This window comes from Triturus cristatus, chromosome 7 (genome assembly GCF_964204655.1).
Source record: "Triturus cristatus chromosome 7, aTriCri1.1, whole genome shotgun sequence".
In the NCBI taxonomy this organism is placed as follows: Eukaryota; Metazoa; Chordata; class Amphibia; order Caudata; family Salamandridae; genus Triturus; species Triturus cristatus.
Genome location: NC_140590.1, coordinates 1833069581 through 1833091403, shown reverse-complemented (window position 1 = coordinate 1833091403; position 21823 = coordinate 1833069581). Strand labels below are relative to the sequence as shown.

The window sequence follows — 21823 nt, the reverse complement described above, 5'->3', positions numbered from 1 at the left end:
TTTGATACAGATAAAAGCTGTCCATAGTAGGGCATTCGTTTTGGAACAGACATTCAGTATTTTTAGGAGCTTGGCTTTCTCTGAATAGTTTAATACAGCTTGAATACTGTATGCAGTGAGGGTTTCCCATATATCTGTGGTTGATTGTTAATGTGAACTATGCTACCCATGAAGTGTACGGTATAGCGTCAATGTGGCATTTAACTCATGCTTTCTACACCTAAGGGAGTTGTTCTGTGATGACTTTAATAATGCCTCATATACTTTTGAACTATTTTGTACTTATATTCAGAGCTTTAATGCTATACACATTTATAGAGCAATGTATACAAAATAAGCAATGATGATTTCATCAGTGATGTCATCAATGAGATGTCATCAGTGAATAATTTTCTAGTGCATAATTAATTAACCACAAAAATGACATCAGGCCTCAAAGCTGGTGGGCGCAAGCTTACAGATATGCCGTTTTCTCTTTCCGCTGGGGAATCTTTCATCAAGAATAAAACAGGAGTCTTTCGCAATCCACACTTTCTAAGTTTTCCTGTCTGTTACAGCCTTCCCACCCCATTCATCATTGTTATTTAAATGTTTTCTTTCCGTGTGGATCTCAGCGGCTTCTAGTTTTGCGTCTTATTATCCATCTGATGTTCATTGTCCTTTTCCAGCACAAAGAGCTGTGTTATTGACTAGACATCAGTAGACATGGTGACTATGTGCCAGTTCCCTCAGGGGACAATGCATCTTGTAGAGCTTATACTTATAAGTGTTTCTAAACAGGCATTGGCAAAGCCAACAGGCCTCACCTATGAAAGATCTATTGGCTTTATCAATTTTATAAGATAATTTTGTCGAGTAGCAAGTCTGCTGTGCCGTATGGTTGAACGTTAAAAAGAAAGTGATATCACCCTACCAACATTGATCATGCATTGCACTTTTTGTAACTTTTTTCTTCTATTTTCAGTACTGTTGCTCAGCAGTCACGACGTTGTACAGCATGTGTAGACACATTGTATTTGCCAATGCATGTTTTAAATGTATCAACTATTCTTGAGTTATATGTGTTGTAATATGTAAAGATAACAAAAATGCTCAGTTTTGATCTATATTCATGTCTTCTAATACCCGTTTTCTGTGGCAGGTATTTGAGAGTCAGACATTTAATGTAATCTTGTGTAATATTGAATGATGAGGTTTGGATAACTTATTGTGAACAGCTGAGCCTTGAGCTAAATCTTATTTCACAATTTAGTACTTTGCCTCATTACTTTTTAGACTTGCAAAAGACCATGGGTTCTCCTCCTTTCTCTTGGTGCACGTGTTGCGTTCTGCTGTGCCCAGTTCCCATGTTCAGTGCAGCTCATCAGTGGATGGTGAGCGCCTAGTGTGCAGTCACTCAATGGTGATTAAATGAAGGACACAGTTTGAGTGAAAAACATACGACTAATCATTAACCTATTGATCTTGTTCTTCTATTTACTTCAGTACATTATATGCATTTTCTTTCCATATCATCACCTGCTTCACATAAAAATAGAAGTAGCCTTGGAAAGAAGCAGATAAAGCTGGGTCTGGTTGGGTATAAATATCCGGATCTCCATTAGGGGAATCACACTGCGAGCACTCACAGGACAACCATGAAGTTCCTTCTGATCTGTGCCCTCCTGGGGGCTGCTGGTGAGTTTGCATTACACCACCACATGTCACTGGGGAAGGTAACTTCATTAATCCACTCACAAAAGGCAGGTTGCTTCCCCCATTTTGGTGGAGGTCAATTTTCCCAATCTGCAGCTCACCAGTGTCCCTGAGTTTTGGAATGTGTGGCCTGCTATTCTCAATGGCCCATTTCACATTTCTGCTAAATATGTTGATGTCAGTAGATCACTACTCACCAAGTGAAGGGTGGAGGTCAAATTTGACAATCTGCAGATCACTGATGCGGATCAGCAGGCACATCAGAGATTTCCGAGATCCAACTCTGCGTACATGGACAGAAAACTGGCACCCAATGCACCACACATAGAAAGAAGAAAGAAAGAGGATAAATAAAGATATTTCTCCTCTTTACACCTCCCTTGTGGATTCATATAATTTTGATGCATTGCCAGGTTTACAGATCCTTGTAAATCTGGAAATGTGTCAAAACCCATGGGTGTTGCATGGAAAAACCCACCACAACGACCATGGAACTGACGCAGTGTAAGGCAACGCAGCAACTTGCACTATGTTGACTTACATCATATCTACAAGGCCATGAAAAGCCATGCAAAGTGGCTTTGCGTGGCCTTGTAGATATGTGTCTGCACTCTTTGCCTCCGGAGCATCGAAAAAGTGATGCACCGGTGGCACAAGGGGCTTGTAAATATGCCCCAAGTTGCTATGACACATCCATTCAGAAACATATGGCATTGAGCTTTTTATCCTACTGGAGAGTGAAATTCAGTCAGATTTTCAAATTGACCAACAAATATGCAAATTATCTCTACTAACATTCAACATTTACAAATCTTTCTCACAAATTTGTATCCAGTAGAATCTGATATTTGAGAAAAGCGTGGTAGCATTTTGATAATTTAGAATTCGTCATCATTGCTGATGTTGGTGATGGGGTATGTGTCGCCCAGTGGAGTTTTTTTTAATTAATTCACCTTCAGTGTCTTTCTTGCCTCTTTTTAGCTGCTTTCCCCATTGATGATGATGATAAAATTGTTGGGGGCTACACTTGTGGGAAGAATGCACTCCCCTACCAGGTGTCCCTGAATGTCGGCTACCATTTCTGCGGCGGGTCCCTCATCAACAGCCAATGGGTCGTGTCGGCTGCTCATTGCTACCAATCGTAAGTTCACTGAAGATCAGCTATGCATGCTATTGGCTGGGGTATACACTCAATGAATTGATCTTGCAAGAAAGCAATCACCCAAGCTGAATGTAAGCCAATTTCAGTTCCATTAACAACAGCAGGTCCTCACCTGATAAACTGATCTAGATTATACTTAAAAGCAGCACATCTAGCAGCTGCCTGATGAGCGAGGGGAGGAAGTACTTTTGTTTCATAGAGTCTCTTAGGAAAGGTGGGTACACACAATGTTTGTTATTGAAATAATTCAATTCAATTATTGACCTACTGTGGTTCTTTTTTTTTTCTCGCTTTGAGCCATGTCACCTGTTCCCTATCCTAACCTGGAACCTTGGAACATATGCTTCGGGACAGTCAATAGTTGAGATTATGGGTATAATTATTCAAACTAAACCCTTCATCTCTGAAAAGTGGCTATGAGCCTTCTCATAAGAATTTGTTTTAATGGGTATTTTTTGGCTGCTTCTGTGCTCAGGGGCTTCAGTGTTAGTAGTATTGCTTCTGAAGCTTGTGTGCCCCTTCTGTAATACACATTGCACATGCACACATTTCATAACTGGACAGCATACAATCCTTGGGACTTGAAGGATGTAGTGATGCCATTCAAGTCTGAAGAATGCATGATACAGGAACATATTTTACTAATACTGTTGTAAGGCCAGCAGTGTCCAGAAGAGGACACCAAGTGACATCAGTCCAGTCTCCAGATGGCAAGTGAACAAATCTGACCACCTCACTAGGAACACTCCCTTTTGTTATCAGGTTTCATGAGCTGATGGGAGAAGCAGCATTTGAGTGCCCTGCCAGCAGATTGTTATCCAAAGCCACTTGTTTATTTACTGACAACTCAAAGACTCAAATTGGTAATTTGGTAGTTTCAGATTGTTCCCTATAGAAAACATGAGACCATATAGAGGTCGTACACATAAAATATGTAACAGCAGACCCCAAGGCAATTAGTTATTTAAGGCCCACGTCAAGCATTCCATTGTTGAGGCAATCACTGACAAACTGGTCAGAGAACAATTATAAGGCTTTCAAAGAGATGGATATCAGGTGATCAGAGTCTGACAGTCAATCAAGGACTCAGTCTCCGGTCATGGATAGAAGGGAGCCTGGTCTCGTGGTGGGTAACAAAGAGTATGAGCAAACCCTGCTGCACAACTGGTAGTTATGCCTCTACAGATGGGATTCCAGGGCTGGCTGCAATGGGTGCTTTCTTGGGGTTCCCCTTAGAACAATTGATGTCTCATACAAAAGTCCCAAACACTTGACATTGTGTGCAAGAGGTATAATATTTAAGAGACATGCACTAACCCTTGATATGCTTTCTTCTCAACCCCTTAATTTTCACATTACAAACAAGCACCATGAACCAGGAGGGGGTGGGGCTTGCTGTTACCTTATCAAGCAATTTACCAGGGCAAAAACATACAAATAGAAGAAAAGTTTTCATGCCAACTAAATGATTTAATGTATAAACAGTTGCTTTGGCTATAAAGAATTAAAAGGCAATATTTAATTTGGTTCTTGTTCCAGACGTATCAATGTGAGACTTGGGGAGCACAACATTGCATCAAATGAAGGAACCGAACAGTTCATTGATTCCACCAAGGTCATCAGACACCCCAACTACAGCTCCAGGAACCTGGACAATGACATCATGCTTATCAAGCTGTCCAGGGCTGCGACTCTCAACAGCTACGTCAAGGCCGTCGCCCTTCCATCAGGCTGCGCTGCATCTGGAACCCAGTGTCTGATCTCAGGATGGGGCAACATGTCTGGCAGTGGCTGTAAGTGGTCAACAGGGGCGCAACACAGGCCCCCGCATCCCCTGCAGTGTGGGGGGCCCCCAAGCTCCAGGGGTCCCCCTCAGCACTGCACTTCGGCCGGAGAGCTCCTCCACGTACTTTGCAGGGGGGCCCCCTCAATCATCGTTACCCCACTGGTGGTCAAGGAGCAAAGGATTATCCTTTAACAAGAACTTTAAGTGGGGATGATGTGCAGTTCACTAATAAACGCCAGGTTGATACCATACAGGTGATTTATTAAAGCAATGCTCAGGGCCAGAATTCATCCCAGAGCATTCACATATTGTTGATCACCAGTTCCTATTAAGTCAGATCAACATGCAATAAAAGGTTTTTAGTCTTTAATTGTTAGGTCCATTCATCTTTTAGAAGTCTGGGTAATCAATGCCATCCTACACAAGCAAAAAATGTATAACAGGAAAGCAAAATAATAATAGCAATAAATTGGGTACTGCATTTTTGCTGGTTCTAAGCTCTGCCAAAAGTCTAGAGGAAATGGAGAAAAAGGGAATCAAAATGTCCAACAATTTACTGCAATGAACAAGATCAAATCCTCAGGGTCTCTCCACAAGGCATCTTATCCTCCTGATGGTTTAGATGTTTCCTTGTGCAGTTATAATTCTCATTATAATTTATAGAAACCAAAAGAATACAGTAGGACACATGTTGTTCAGGACAAAAATTGTTATATTTTTATTGCCACCATTAATTAATTTTATTTTCACTTTTCCTCAGCAAACTACCCAAATACCCTGCAGTGCCTTAATGCCCCAATCCTGACCACCAGCCAATGCACCAGCTCCTACCCAGGGCAGATCACCAACAACATGTTCTGCGCAGGATACCTTGAAGGCGGAAAGGACTCTTGCCAGGTATGTGACATTCTACGGTTTTTCACACGTCATCAGCACAACATCCGTAACTCACTGCACATTATGGTTGGATCTGTAGTATATACAGCTCATTTGAACTGGAGTAATAACTAATTGATAGACTGGACTTGACAGTGGGTACAATATTAAATCAAAATAAAATAAAATATCAAAGAGGTAACAAAACTCAAAGGCAATATTCAGCACTTATCTGTCTGCCTCTTTAAGTGTTACCTAGAAGAGTCCAAGGCATAAGTTCACGTGTGCAGAACATGGAGTCCTACTCTAGGGTTTAGTTTCGGTGGAGAAGAAAACAACTGGAAAGAGAGAGGAATATCTAGAAACATAATAAAGGCAATTAATTTAGTAGAAGAAAACATGAATGAGGGTAGTGTTGGCAGGAGCTGAGGAAGGACTGAATCTGGAATTGTTCACCAGCTGGTAAAGTTGCCTCTGGTTTTGCCACAGTGTAAAGTTGCCTCTGGTTTTGCCACAGTGTGCATGGAACACTGTGTCTGGATTCTGGTTCAGGCTCAGATACTGACCCAATTCTCATTATAATACAGCAGTGATCACAGATGGCATTAGTTGCGTTTCACACTCCGTGGGGAAATTATGCGATAAAAAGAGAACATTTGTTGCAGTGCACCTTGCCTTCCAGCATGGTTTCAACCAAAACCATTTGAAAAAGATTAGAAATTGCTATCCTTGCTCTTTTCAACCATCTAAATTTGCTCCTTCTTCATACCCATCATGTCCCTCCAAAAGGTTCAGGGCTAGAGTTCAGATCTTTTCCTCATTTCTCTTGATTTTGTTCAGTCCATCTTTCTTTATGCCTCTTCCAATCCATCAGGCTTGTAATCACATTGCCTCACTGCTACCATGTGCCCCAATGCCTCCTCAGTACTGGAAAGCCCCACCCCAGGCATTATCTCTCTCATCCCTGCGGTACCTTTAAAATCACTCAGATGCAATATATTCTATAAGCTGCAGAGAAACACCTTCAACATTCCTCTAAGGCCAGTATCACAGTAACACAGGGCACTAGCACCGCAAACTGGTCTCCAAATGTGGACACAATACTGGTGTCTGTTGACTTGTGCCCCAAGCATCTTGGGGACCCTTTTGTGATGTAGTTTGCAATCAAATCAACATTCTTCATGAATAAATGCATGCATAGACCGAAGAAATTTTTTAAAAAAAAAATGCCAATGGCATTAGAAATCAATTATAGGAAGTGATTGGGTTTTCATACACAATGCTATGCCACATGCGGTGGTGTATAGTTCGACCCTAAGGAAAAGTGCATTTGGCTAAAAAGGGATTTAACAACCAAAGTAATGATCAATATTTCAGAACACATACAACAGAATACTATGCTTGCAACCACTACTCACATGTGATGAATGATACAAGTTGTGACTTCATTATTGTATTCTGTCAGAGTAGTGCAATGTGGTTAACTTTATTGCACGCATTAGTCTCAGGTTGCACATAGTATTCGCAATTCAACATTCTATGAACGTTGCCTTCTTTCTTTCAGGGTGATTCCGGTGGCCCAGTGGTCTGCAATGGTCAGCTCCAGGGTGTGGTCTCCTGGGGCATTGGTTGTGCTCAGAGAAACTACCCAGGAGTTTACACCAAGGTGTGCAACTACGTCAACTGGATTCAGAGCACTGTGGCTTCAAACTAAGAACATTTCCTACCTGAGATGATGCTCACAGAATGTAACTTCTTGATTTGACTCTGTACTGCTGTGGAGGAAAAATAAATCATGGAATAAAAACTGAAGTTTATCTATTTTCTTATATCTATTCCTTACTGCATATGAATTGATCAAATACATTTAAATATAGCCTTCAGGCAAAACAAGCAATGGCAAAGTCAATAGGCCTCGAATTTTATATGTGCAAGTGCATCTTCACGGATTGGTGAATTTGTCTGAGCATATAGACAAATGGAAGAATGACTAAATAGGTAGGTTAACGTATGGATGAATGAATACAGAGATGAATCAATAAATTATAGCTTGAATGTATGGCAGAAAAATGAGTAACTTGGTCCTGGAATGGATGACTGGAAAATTGAGTTCATTAATGAGAGAGTGAACAGCTTGAGGAAAAGCTTCTCCTGCCACATCAAACCCACTGGTATCAGACAACCATGGGCTCCCACATCATCTAACCATTAAGAAACATGACTATTTCTGAGACTGTAAGTGCCAAAAAGACAACCTTCAGCTCTAATAAATCTTTCCTACCAGATTTGTTACTAAATGCAGATTTAGGTTCCAAGTAAATAAAAACAGAATGGCTCCCAGAGCCATGCCATCTTTCAGCAGCAGCCATGGTCCGTGCAGGTAACAACAGTGGGACGGTGGTGCCGGGTAAGGGGGGATTTCAAGGGACGGTGCAGAGAGAGAGTTAAATAAATAATTAATTTTCCCTCTGCATCGTTCTTCGAAATCCCCCCTTACCTGGCCCCACCGCTGTTACCTGCACGGACCGCGGCTGTTTAGCAAATAAACCACTGCTGTGCAGTCCAGCATCGTGTCAAAATCCAGGATCCTATGGCACCAGAAGGTTCTGCCTCAGTGTGGTGGATGTCCATTGCTCGCTGTGGACTGACCACATCTATACTAAGAGGTTCCGTGCATCCTGGTCAAAAAGTGAAACGGCCAGTCCTATGACTGCATATGTCAGAAAGACAATCTTCAGCATTTATAACTTTTTCCTTACAAAATTGTCACTAACATGTGATGTAAGTACTGGAAAAACTCAGAATGCTTCCCAGACCCTGCATGCTTTAGCAAATGTGAGTGTAAACCGCTACCTCTGTGAGGTCCAACATCCTGTCCGAATCGAAGATGAGATGGCACCAGAAGGTTCAGCATTAATATCCACTGTCAGTAATTCAAGTGCCAGAAAAGTCAGCCTCTCACTTAATGATTGACCACATCTATATTAAAAGATTCTGCACTTCTTAGATACAAAGGTATAAATAGCAAGGAAATCATCGCTCCCTGATAGAAACCATAACATTTCACTGCATTGTAGAAAGAGAACGACTCCAAAAATGCATATGGTAAAAGGATGCTCTCCTAGAGGCCTGGTTTAAATCAGCAAAACAAAGGATGGGGCAGTTGGCTGCACTGAATATAGTAAACAACCATCTAATTTAATTTTATAGGACACTTAGGGCCTTATGTAGGTGGCCTAACATTTACCACTTCATAAATACCGAATTTTACCGATGTGCTATTCTAAATGTGGGGCCTATTGAAAAATGTTCAGCCAAATATGCACTTGTGGGTTTTGCCAGATCCTTCCATCAAGGAACTACCAATGAAAGGAATGGCAATCATTACATGTTAGAGTAACCTTTTCACTCACAACATATGCCTCTCAAGTTGTGCTCACCATAATATCAGTTTTGAGCCAGTGCATCAAAAACGTGTTTCTTTTTGTTGAAGTTGAAGTATGTAGACAATACTTCAACTCCTGGAAGCCGATAACATCATACTTTGCTTTTAGCCTTGAATGTAAACATGCAAATACTTACATTTAGCTTTTTACCCGCATGGTGTTATGCATCCTATATAGTGCACTCTCATCCTCATGCACTATGTGGCAGTAAGGGCCTTATCAGGACACCGTTGCAGATACGGGTCGGACTGTACTCCAGTCGGCAGTCCCAACCGCTGAATAATGATGCGACTGGACATGATGCGGTTGCACAAGCTCCCATACAGAAAAGAGAGTTTGGTTCATCCCTGCACCTCAAGGTGCCTGCCACATGGTGCAGGGATAAACAGTGGGGCACCATAGATGCCCCCTTGTCCCCTAACCAGAGTCCGCTAAGGGCCCCCAAACTCGTTTTCTGACAGACTTTTCTTGTCAGAAAACCCGGCATGGAACGCCGTCCAAGGGGATTACATGCCAGTTCCCACTGGCAGACAAGCACCTTGAGCCCATCGGAAGCCAGCTGGAATGTCTGGCCAGTTTCAAGCAGATAGCCTCCATTGTAATGAGACTGTTGGTTTTGAAACTGCGTTGCGGCTCGGAAAGCCTGTGAGCTGAGTTCTTCTTGCTTTTTCTGAACCTAATCTGCCCCCAAGTGTTTGTCTTTGCATCTCATTAATAATCATACACTATATAACGTACACATGCCCTCTTATACTATGTGACTGTAAAAGTTTCCTTTTTTATCACACGAAAATATGCTCTCTATATAGTGTACACATTTTCACGTGTACTATGTGACAGGAAATGTTTCTCTTTTTATCGCATGGATACACACACCCTATATAACGTACACATGCCCTCTTGTACTATGTGAGAGGAAAAGATTATCTGTTTTCACATAGATATATACACTTTATAAAGTGTACACACTTTCACTTGTACTATCTGATAGTAAATGTTTGTCCTATTATCACATGGATATGCATAAACAATAAAGTGTATATACATTTACTTGCACTATTTGACCATAAATGTTTGTCTTTGTATCACATGGATCCACACACCCAGGGTGTTTAACGTTTCAACTGACAGTTGTCACAATGACCTTATCTCACTTTCCACTTGGATGCTTGCAAGTTTTTATTTTCCAGACGTACTCCAGAACTTAAATATTTCTTTATAGGACCAGGCAGATATTTGCAAATGATACAAACAAATCGCCATTTTCAACATCTTAAACACAACAAAGTAAACTAACATTGGCAAAATTCTATAACTCTGGCCTTGGCAATCCAAGCAATGTTTTTATTTGCAATAGGCGAAAAATGTGCAAAAGTATTAGTTAAAATAAAAAGTTACAATGAAAACATACAGTACGTGTTTGCACTCAAAAAGTAAAAAGCAATCCATAACAAAAACACATCTAAACACAAGAAATAAGAGCAGAAATGAAATGGACAGACCTACCAGCCCTGGCACCTAATTAAACTACTTGTGGGGCAGAGGTGTACAAGCAATATACCATCGCTGTACCATCAAGGGGGCTATAACTCTATATCAGAACATTGGAAAGCTGATGACTCCATAAAAAATACTAAAGTGGCGCACGCCCTATAATGGTTGCAATATACTGTTGGCTCTTATAGACCAATGTTTGTCCTTTCCTTTCTCCCTGTTTATTTTAGGAAATGCCTCAGTTGTTGAGAGGAATGGACTAATAGAAGTTTAGTTCTTCGGCTTTGGGCGTTATCATTTGGTAATATGAGCTTGTGTCTCAGGCTTCTACCTTGTGAAGAAGGCCTTTAACAATTATAGTTATTGTCAGAGGGCTTAAATGATTTAATAGCATTATTAGGAACACTGGGCATCATGTAGACAAAGTCACTGACCAAATCCTCAAAGCCAAGATAATTGAAAAAGTTCACAGCTCACACAAAGTGGACTAAATTCATGCCTTCAGGGGCACTAACACAGCACCCTTCACTAAATAAAACCAGACCTAGTGGGATGAGCCAAAAAGCTTATCCCAGGAATAAGTGTAACATAGGTGTACACATTGCACCATTCACAAAAGCTAAAATTCGTTCATGGTTTTGTACTAGTAACAGGTATTTACATTTTTAAACTATGGCACACTTTTTGTGGGGGTAAATCAGCTCACAGGGGTGGGTGTTGCTATCTAAGGATATAAGCTTGCAGCTAGCCACAAACATATTAGATTCTCAACCTCGAAACAGCTAAAGACGACTTCGTATTAGGCAAAGAAGCAGAGGGTGAAAGAGTTTACTCTGGAGAAATAAAGGTCGATCAATGCAAATGCTTTTAGACTCTACATCTGGTCCAGCAGAAATGCAGATTTACTAAATATCCTGTTACATAAATTTTAGCAAATGCGACGACTCTTGAGTATCACTAGAAATTTTCAAATACCCACCAAGACAGATGCGCCTGATCAATATCAACACTGCTGGGCCACTAAAAAGCACTCACCAGCAGACCATGCCACCATGCTCAACATTGGCACCAATAAAGACCTCCTTTGGTGCCAGGCATTCCTTTCTAGAGGTTGCGCTAGAGAGGGTACTTACAGTAAGGGGTTCAGAAATTGGCCAGCAGGTAATAATACTTTTCATAACTATTGTAATTCTTGATATAATATTGGAATGCATGGCATGGTGGTATTGATGCCCGTTTTAATGCAGACCCTGCTTCACCATGGTAATTGGTGGAACACTGAAGACGCAAGGGATAATGATACCCACTTCTGGCACAATGCTGACCCTCCCATGGTGTTTATTCTTGGCATAATGGATGCAGTTCTTGGTATTTCTTTGACAGGTGACACGTTTCTTTGTACTTATGATAAAATAATCCCTTTTGCCCCTGATCCCTCCTATTTTTTGACTGGTTCTGGTGGTAAATAACTCTGACTGTGCCCCGGGCTCTGCTAACCAGGTCAAGAGCCAGTGTTCTGATTAAAAGGCATATGGCAATTTATAATTTTTTATGAGCAACCAACCTGTTAGTCCCTACTATATGGTAGGGCACATATTTTTAGATGCCCAGCAGATTTAATGCACTTAAGTATGTACACTGCTGTGTTGCCTGCTGTCTTTTTAAAAGTCAGCTCTGCTTTCCAAGCTGTTTTTAAATTGCAATGATATGCAAATTCTACTTTGGATTCAAAGGTACTTTCAAAGTGTAAAACAACCTTATTTTTACATAGAAATCACCCCTAACATGTACCCTAGGTGCCCCCAGGGTAGGGTGCCATGTAAACATAAAACGGAACATTTTAAATTATGTTGTATGTGCCCTGGTGAGGGAATAACTACTGATTTAGTTTTTCCCCATTGAAACATTTTAGCTTCATAGGCTAATATGGGAATACTACAATAAAGTGCATGCACAAAGAGGACTGCACTATGAATGACTGCACCTGCTGCACACTAAGGAATTACAGCCCTAAGGACTTTGTGTTGCTTCAAAAAGAGGAGAGGACTCCCTGAAAGCAACACGTTAAAAGAGCTCCACCAGCATGATCTCCAGTAAGAAGAATCCAGCTGACCCCCTTCAGTTGGACTTTAAAGGATTTCACCAGGTGCATTGTGGGAACTGCAGTTAAAACTTCTGAGGAGAAACTCAGAGACTCTGTAACCTTGGACTTGCGTTTTGGACACTTTGAGCCCTCAAGAGGTACTTCCGGAAGAAGTTCCAGGAGTTTGGAGCAGTTTGGGACAACTTTTGAAAAAATCTCCATAAGGTGACGTCGAGAGTTGAGCCAATTATGTCGAACCATGACCGGCCTGGATTTCAGGTTTGTCCCGCTGAAAGCTCCAGAGCTCAAGACTTCCAGGAGTTGACCCGGGGTTCCCGCTGAACCAAAATGATAAAGCTGCTGTGAATTTGGCCTGCTGGAGAGGCCCTTTTGATGTTGAGAGAAAATATTCCAGAAAAGTTTATAAGCGCAAAGGTAACATTTTTATCAAGGTTTCCCACTTAGTGTATCCTACCAGGGCTCCATCACGGTCAGCTTAAAATTTTTTATTTGTCACGGTCAAATGCATATCTCCGGTTCCCTACCTTAGATTTTTCTCATTTATATGTCATTTTAAATGTACAAATATTTCCTGATGGTGTAAATTGGTGTTGGATTTTTATTGGATGTTGTGCCTTACTTATTTCCTGTATTGGTGATTTTAAATGCCTTACGTACCTGTCTCCTAAGTTAAGCCTGCCTGCTCATTGCCAGCTACCAAGGGTTGAGCAAGGGAATCATTAATTGAGCACATGTTTGGTCCTTATATTGCGTTGGTGGGGATATTTCTATTGTTCGGTGCTGTATTTATGTGTCAAAGCGATATACCATACAGACATGACCATATTCATCCTGATGATGTGCACCATTCCCAGTCTGTTATCAAAATCTGCAGCATTTCTATTACATTTTGTTAGGAATATAATGTATAATATTTAAAATAGAAAGAGAAGAAGAACGTAGAAGAAACATGGGAGACCCCATCCCTTCCTAGTCCCACCCAACCCCACTCCCCCCACCATTTGTAGGACAGAAATTCTGACTTGAAGTTTAGTGTCCACATCAGGTTAGCAAAATCAACATAGCTGAACTAAACTTCCAGGGTAAATGCTGACACAGTAAAAGGATGGTTTGCAGTGGAAATCTCATTTAAGCTTCATCTGAATTAGCAAAATACTCTACTCCAGATGCTTCCCCAGACCCTCTGGAATCCAACAAAAGGTCTGCCTCCAGTGCAAGCTCCCTGGGGTCAGAGTACCCACCATCCACTGGGTGTTTGCATAGCTCTGGAAAACAGGGACTTAAAATATGCTCTCCAACAATTGAATCACACAGCCCCCCACAGGTGTTAACCAAACTACCCTTCACCCAACCATCCAGTGCCTCAGAAAAGCGCCCCACATCACTCTCACAAGACTGGTGAGTCAGTGTCTAACTGTTGCTGTCTCTGAACCCATTGTCTTCTGGCTGGTCTCCATCCTCACTTGCTGGGGCTTCTATCATGGGGGAACCCCTCTCCCTGCACCTCTCATCTAGAGTTTGTAGAGCGTCCATCCCACTACCAGGAATATTATCCCCTGTGCCAGTTCCCCAATCCACCTCAGGGACACTGTGCACCACTGGAGTAACCTCACAATCCTGAACCCCCTGGTGTATGTCAACCCCCTCCTTGAAGCAGGGTCCCAAAGCTGTGTGTGTGTGGACCTCATCATCAGTACTGGTCCTAACACTTTTGCTGCCACCATCTGGGCTGGGCCTCATCCTACTGGCTTCCCGGTCCAGCTCTCTCATTTTAAACTCATGGTCTAACATCATCCTTTTCTCCTCCATGGCTAACTTAAGCTTCTCCAGTTCCACAGCAACTCTCCTTGCTTCCCGTCTGTCCTCCAGCTCTTCTGGGGACAAACTTCTGCTGCCTGGCTTAGAGGGTGACCTCCCTCCCAAAAGCACATCCACCCTTGGAATAGGCTCCTCTGCCTACATGCCTAGATCCCCAGAAAGTTCACTAGCATGTCTAGCTGCTACCCAGGCCCTCAGCACCTTTTGTAGCTCCTCTCATCTGATGAAGCCCCTGATTTGGATTTTGAGGTTTTTGCAGATCTCCTTCAATTCCAACACACATTGTAGGTTTCTAACGTCTCCTCCTCCAAGGCCACTTCCAAGGATGCAACAGATGATGCAATTGATTCAGGCATGTTGTACTGGAAAGTTCAAGTTCAAAACCAATGGAAAGGCAAAAATAGACCAAATATAATATTATGTGGTACGTAATGATCTGCGACATGGTAGTTGTGCACACCAATCACTGTAAGTCAAGTGCAAACACAAGTTCTATGCTCACTGCTGACAAACAATGTTAGTAATGGTATTTTTGGCAGGCTAGGGCATGTGCCAAAGCCAGGCAGAAACCACCACTCTAGTCAGGATAAGGGAGTTACACTCCTAAAATAACCCCTGCTCACCCCCTTGGTAGCTTGGCACAAGCAGTAAGGCTTATCTTAGAGGCAGTGTGTAAAGCATTTGCACATAACCCACAGAAATACAGTGTAAGCACTTCAAAAGGACACCACACCAGTTTAGAAAAATAGCCAATATTTTTATATACTTTAAGACAAGACCAAAAACAATAAAAATCCACAATGCAGTACCTATAAATCTACAGTTGTCAAAATAAGCTTTAAAAACAGTTCCTTGATTTCGATAGCTCCGCCCGTCCAAACAGTTCTGGCTGACTGCGGCGTCGCGGGCCAGCTACGGTGTTGGGAAGACCCACAAACAGTACCTTTTAGAAATGATTGTGTCGGTGACCTCTTGTTGAGCATCCAAAAACACGGTATCCGCAGGCGTTGGTTCCGGAGGTCGGTGCACGAGTCATCGGGGCCCTCGGTGTCACACGTGTTGCAGGTAGATCTCCTGTCTGTTGGAGTCAGGAGCGCTGGCATCGGCAGGTGTTGTGTGCTGCGGTGTGAAGTGCAGCGGTGTGGCGTGCGGTGCCCTCAGGTCACGGTGCGAGCAGCGGTTTGGTGGCGTCATCAGATGGCATCGTCGGTGAGACCAGGGTCACGGTATGAGATGAAGGCAGTGCTCATCACGGTGCTGGCAGGCCACGGCGCAAGAAGCGTCGTCGTCGGTGCTGAAGCGCTGTCATCGGCTGATGGACTGGAGTCGATGGAGCCGGCTTCGGTAGGTCACGGCTGCAGTGCGGAATGAGGGCGGTGCGTTGTGTAACTTGCGAGCTGTGCCATCGAACCATGGTCACGGGCCAGCTACGGTGTTGGGAAGACCCACAAACAGTACCTTTTAGAAATGATGGTGTCGGTGACCTCTTGTTGAGCTTCCAAAAACACGGCGTCCACAGGCGTTGGTTCCGGAGGTCGGTGCAGGAGTCATCGGGGCCCTCGGAGTCACAAGTGTTGCAGGTCGATCTCCTGTCTGTTGGAGTCAGGAGCGCTGGCGTCAGCAGGCGTCGTGTGCTGGGGTGCCCTCAGGTCGCGGTGCGAGCAGCAGTTTGGTGGCGTCATCAGATGGCATCGTCGGTGACACCAGGGTCACGGTGTGAGATGAAGGCAGTGCTCATCACGGTGCTGGCAGGTCACAGCGCAAGAAGCGTCATCGTTGGTGCTGAAGCGCTGTCATCGGCTGACGGACTGGAGTCGATGGAGCCGGCTTCGGTAGGTCACGGCTGCGGTGCGGGATGAGGGTGGTGCGTTGTGTAACTTACGAGCTGTGCCATCGAACCATGGTGCAAGCAGCGGCATCAATTTCAGCATGGAGCGGCACTGTCGGGAAGGCCAAGTTGTTGTCGTGAAGTGAGGCGATGCGGAGTGCGATACCTATAGGTTGCGGTGCAAGCAGTGACTTGGTGGCGGTGTCAGCAGATGTTGTTGTTGAGACCAGGGCAGGGTCGCAGTGCCATGTTGCGGTGGCGCCCTCTACGGTGCCAAGATGTCATTGTGAAGTGAGGCGGTGCGTAGCGTGGCGCCCACAGGTTGCAGTGCGAGCAGCAGCTCGGTGGCAGCGTCAGCAGACGTTGTCGGTGAGACCAGGGTCACAGTGTGGCATTGCGGCGGTGCCCTCTGCGGTGCCATCAGGACTCGGAGTCAGCAGCAGCATCGTAGACATCGTCGAGTTGCTTTTCCTCTGTTGCAGCACAAAACACACAGCCCCGAGTGCTGCGGGCAGAAGAGCTTGAAGTCTTTGTTGTTCCTGAGACTTCTTCAACAGGGAGTAAGCTCTACCACAAGCCCTTGGAGAAACTCACAAAGCAGATTGCAGAAAGTTAAGTCCAGTCCTTTCACTGCCCAAGACAGAAGCAGCCACTGCAGGCCAACACAGCAAGGCACACAGCAAAGTGGTATGTCCTCCTCACAGCTTCTCCAGCTCTTCTTCTTGGCAGTCTTCTTGGTCCAAAAGAGTTCTACAGTTCAGGGGTCTGTGCCCCAATATTTATATCCCAAAATCCTTTGATCTCTTAGGCAGAGAGTGTCTGTGCTCAGCCAGAACCAGTTCTGCCTTCTCTGGTGTGATATCCTGGCAGGAGGTGGAGATGGCATTGTCAGAGGCAGACCAGGCCCTTTGAGGTGCAAGGAAATCTCCTCTCCCTTCCCCCATCACAGCCCAGGTCTATTCAGCCCTTTCCTGACCCACCTAGGCTATCTGGAGACACTCCTACTCCCCAGTCTTCTGTCATCCAAAACCAAGACAGGCAATCCACATTCCAGCAGAGGCACACGGGATGACTGAGCAAGAAAATACCTACTTTCTAAAAGTGGCATTTTCAAACACAGAATGTAAAAATCACCTTCACTAAAAGATGCATCTTTAGATTCTGAGTTAAGGCGTACTAAACTTTGTTTTCCTACCTAGTTCCTAGGGCCAGTTATGTTTATAAGAGGTTATAAACAAACTTCCTATTCTGTCTTATGGGGAACAGGTAGCCTTGCAATAGTAAAAAACTAAATGGGCTCTAATTCACTATTAGGACATGCCACACACACCAGGGCATGTCCTACCTTTCACGTACACTGCACCCTGCCCACAGGGGTACCTTGGGCCTTCCTTAGGGGTGCCTGACACATAAGAAAAGGGAAGGTTAGGGACTGGCAAGTGTGTGCACTGGCCAAGTCGACATGGCAGTTACAAACTGCAATGGCAGGTCTGAGTAACCTTTTTAGGGCTACTCATGTGGGTGGCACAATCAGTGCTGCAGGCCCACTAATAGCATTTGATTTACAGGCCCTGGCACACTCAGTGCACTTTACTAGGGACTAACAAGTAAATCAAATATCCAATCATGGAAGCACCAATCCATAACACAATTTACCCAGAAATCATATGCACTTTAGCACTGATTAGCAGTGGTAAAGTGCCCAGAGTCCTAAAACCAACACAAACAGGTCAGGAAAAGATAGGAGAAAGAAGCAAAATGTTTGGGGATAACCCTGCAAAAAGGGCCCTTTCCAACAAGGAGCATCCATAAGATAGCTCAACAGAGGTTTCTACAGGCTTGTTTAGTCTTAAGAACTGGACCCCACATTGCAGGTCAGTCGCTCATTAGCCAGGAGGTTCCAGAGGAGAAAGTACCATTGTGGAATATCTGGAGCTACCTTCTTTATCCAGGAAGTGACAATTGCTGAATTTGCAGCTCCCAGACAGCTCCACGTAAGTAACTTGTTGCCTTTTACCAAGATAGTTCCCATCCCAATCAGCACCTCTTTCCAATATAATTGAATCTTGGAGCACGACTACCAAACATGATGTGGTTGCCCACGTCTCCATATAGCCTATGACACAAGGAACTGACTGCATGGTAATATGTATGTAGCTTGGACGGGTGCATGTAGCAGTCATGGAGTAACTTGCAGTGTGCCTCTTTGTCCAGTGTGTGTGTTATGGGACCCTTGAGGTGGGTTTCTCCCCCCCTTTCTTAATAAGTATTCTCAACGCTCTATGAGGGTGTATTCTCTAGAGCCTCTCTTTCCTTCTGTGCCTGTTTAGTCTGCTCCTCAAAGACGAGCTGCAAATGGCGCTGTCCTTCTGCTAATTGGGTAATGATGGCCTCCATGATTGGGTTCTGCCTCTTCCCAGACAGTGGATCCCACTTCTGACACCACTATTGTTAAGGGACCCTTGAGGCGGGTTTCTCCCCACCTTTCTTAATAAGTATTCTCAACGCTCTATGAGGGTGTATTCTCTTCTTTATTGTTTTGCGTATGTTATCGCCACATGCGCTGAATAAAGTAAAAGAAGATCAGTCTGTGAAAGGCTCAGGGAGAGGGCTTGTAGCTTGTGGATCCGCTACTTTAGGCTTCTCTGGGTGCAAGGTTCCTTCTTCTTTCCGTGTCAGGTACTCGCAGACCCAAATAAAAGAAAACAAAAAGAGAAGGAGAAACTCAGGCTATCTGTTTCTAATTCTCAGAACAAAGGGAGGGGAAAGTGTGCACCGTCACCAGAGCCCTACTGTCTGTGGGGTGCCTAATGTGCAGGGGACGTTTGTGTGTTATTCATGGGTGCCCTTCATGCGTGTCCACAGCCCCTTTATCAGTGAAGCATAAATGCCCAGCACTTGCCTGCTTCCACGACCCTCCTGTGCCGTGGCGTTGGGAGACCCAGCCTCCTCGTTGTCTGGGAGAACAGTGGTCCCGTGGGCAGTGCTCCTCGAGCGGTCGCTGTCTTTCTCGCCTTCCACCCGATCAGTAGGCAGGTCCCGCGTGATGTTCCTTCTGCGGCCGGCGCTGGTTTCTTCCTTCTTGCTGTCTGGGCCATTCGTTCTCCACTCTTCTTCCTTTCTCGCCTCCGACTCCCGCACACCACACACCGCTTCCACCTCCCAGCAGTCCTTTGTAGCGGGCACGTCCGCCCATCCTCCCGAGTCAGCTAGACCGCTGACACCACTTCCTGGTTTTTCGTCGGCGGCCATATTGGATTGGTCGCCGCCACCGTCGGATGGTTGAGCACCATCACACTGCCTTCCCCTCGGGAATGGACGGTCGGGCCATTCAAGGACAGGAAACCGGGAGAGATAGTCGGCATTTGTTTGGAGTTTCCCTGGTATGTGTATGGCCTCAAAGGTGAAGGGCTGTAAGGAAAGAAACCAACGTAAGATCTTGGGGTTGGAGTCTTTGTGGAGTGACAGCCAGGTTAGAGGGGCATGGTCAGTCAGCAAAAGGAAAGAGCGTCCCAAAAGGTAATACTGTAGGGTTTCCATAGCCCACTTAAGAGCAAGGCACTCTTTTTCAATCGTGGCGTATTTGATTTCTCTGGGATATAGTTTCCTACTGAGGTATAAAATGGGGCGTGAATCTCCGGCTTTGTCTGGCTGGGATAGTACGGCTCCAAGGCCTCTTCCAGAGGCGTCGGTTTGGAGGAAAAAGGTCTTCTGAAAGTCAGGACAGATAAGGACGGGGGCGGTACACAGGTCTCTTTTTAGCCGTTGGAAGCTTTCTTCTTGGGGACCAAACCAGGGAAGTTGTTTCCCCGGTGTTTTTTTTTGTCAGCAGGTCGGTGAGGGGACTGGCAATTTTGGAAAAGTGTGGTATGAATCTCCTATAATAGCCCACCAACCCAAGGAAGGAACGGATACTCTTCTTACAGGTTGATCTGGGTATGTTTGAGATGGCTTCTATTTTGTTAATTTGCGGTCTTATACACCCCTCCTGGATATCATAACCCAGATATTCTATGTGGTTGGTGCCGAAGGTAGTCTTCCTTGGATTGAGTGTAAGGCCTGCTTGTTCTAATGTTTTTAGCACCGCTTCTAGATGCGTTAGGTGGGTGTCCCAGTCAGGGCTGTACACTACAATGTCATCTAGATAAGCAACAGCTAAGCGTTGATGCTGCGCTAATATGATATCCATTAATCACTGAAAAGTAGCTGTGGCCCGTGGAGGCCAAAGGGCAGAACTTCAAATTGGTAAAAGCCTGATGGTGTTGAGAAGGCCGGTTTCTCTTTGGCTGCTGGAGTTAAAGGGATTCGCCAATAGCCTTTTGTTAATTCTATGGTGGACATCACTCTGGCATCCCCTAAACGCTCGATTAATTCATCCACTCTTGGCATGGGTTAAGCATCGAATTGAGACACAGAATTTACCTGGCGGAAATCTATGCAAAACCGAATGCTACCATCAGGTTTTGGCACAAGGACGATTGGAGAAGACCACGCACTATGAGACGGCTCGATTATGTCGGCATTCAACATGTATTGTATTTCTTGATCTACTGCCTTTCTCCGGGCCTCAGGGATGCGATTGGGCTTTAATTTGACTGGTTGAGCTGTTTTTGTAATTATGTCGTGTTCCACTAAGGCTGTTCTTCCTGGGGTCCCTGACAAGACAGAGGAATATTTAGCACAAAGAGACAACATTTGGTGTCTCTGTTTTTCCGTCACTTGGGGCCCTAGTTGTATGTGGGTCTCTTCTTTATGTCCTTGTGGAGTGAAAGTTACTTCTACAGATCTATCTATGGCGATGTGGTGGATGGAGGTATTGGAGGCTGGGGTTCCGGGAAGGGGGTTCTCCCAGGCTTTAAGTAGATTTATGTGGTATATTTGACCCGCGTCTCGTTTATGGGGTACATCTATTCTATAAGTGACAGGAGTTACTTTCCTTAGTATTTTGTAGGGGCCTTGCCAAGTAGCTAGGAGTTTTTTCTCGGAGGTCGGTAGAAGGATAAGTACCCGATCTCCAGGTTTAAATTCCCTGAGTTTAGCATGACGATTGTATTGCTGTTTCTGTCTGTTTTGTGCGCTTTCCATGTTGGCATGGACCTCCTCCCACAGGGAGGACAACGTGTCCTTCAGGGAGGCGGAGTACCTTCATCCTCTTCCTCTGTCCACTGCTCTATGGCCATGTCTCGGAGCGTTCTGGGACGCCTCCTGAACAGAAGCATGAAAGGTGAAAACCCAGTTGATCTTTGTTCATGTGTCCTGATAGCAAACATGACAAGGGGTAGTTGTCGGTCCCAATACCTTCCTGCCTTGTCTATACTCTTCCTTAAGATTGTCTTTATTGTGCGGTTATACCGCTCTACCAACCCGTCTGTTTGGGGATGGTAGACTGACATGCGTATCGACTTTACTTTGAGTATGGCGCACACCTGTTTCATTAAACGGGACATGAACGGGGTTCCTTGGTCTGTTAACAACTCATGGGGAAACCCTACCCGAGAAAAGAAGGAGACCATGGCATGAGAGACTGCTATAGTTGTTGTGGACGACAGAGGGATAGCCTCTGGGTATCTCGTTGCATAATCCACGAGTACTAAAATGTACTGGTGTCCTCGGG

At 44.4% G+C, this 21823-nt stretch overlaps 1 protein-coding gene and 1 gene segment (V, D, J or C); one reads left to right on the top strand and one right to left on the bottom strand.

Annotated features, from left to right (window-relative positions):
* LOC146813330 (T cell receptor beta constant 2-like) overlaps nucleotides 1-21823 on the bottom strand; it is a 934578-nt gene that overhangs the window by 517722 nt on the left and 395033 nt on the right.
* LOC146813336 (trypsin-like) lies at nucleotides 1577-7331 on the top strand. The gene is made up of 5 exons (XM_085620148.1): nucleotides 1577-1677; nucleotides 2677-2836; nucleotides 4397-4650; nucleotides 5404-5540; nucleotides 7084-7331. Exons 1-5 carry the CDS (start codon nucleotides 1638-1640, stop codon nucleotides 7231-7233), a joined length of 741 nt encoding a protein of 246 aa, XP_085476274.1. The 5' UTR covers nucleotides 1577-1637; the 3' UTR covers nucleotides 7234-7331.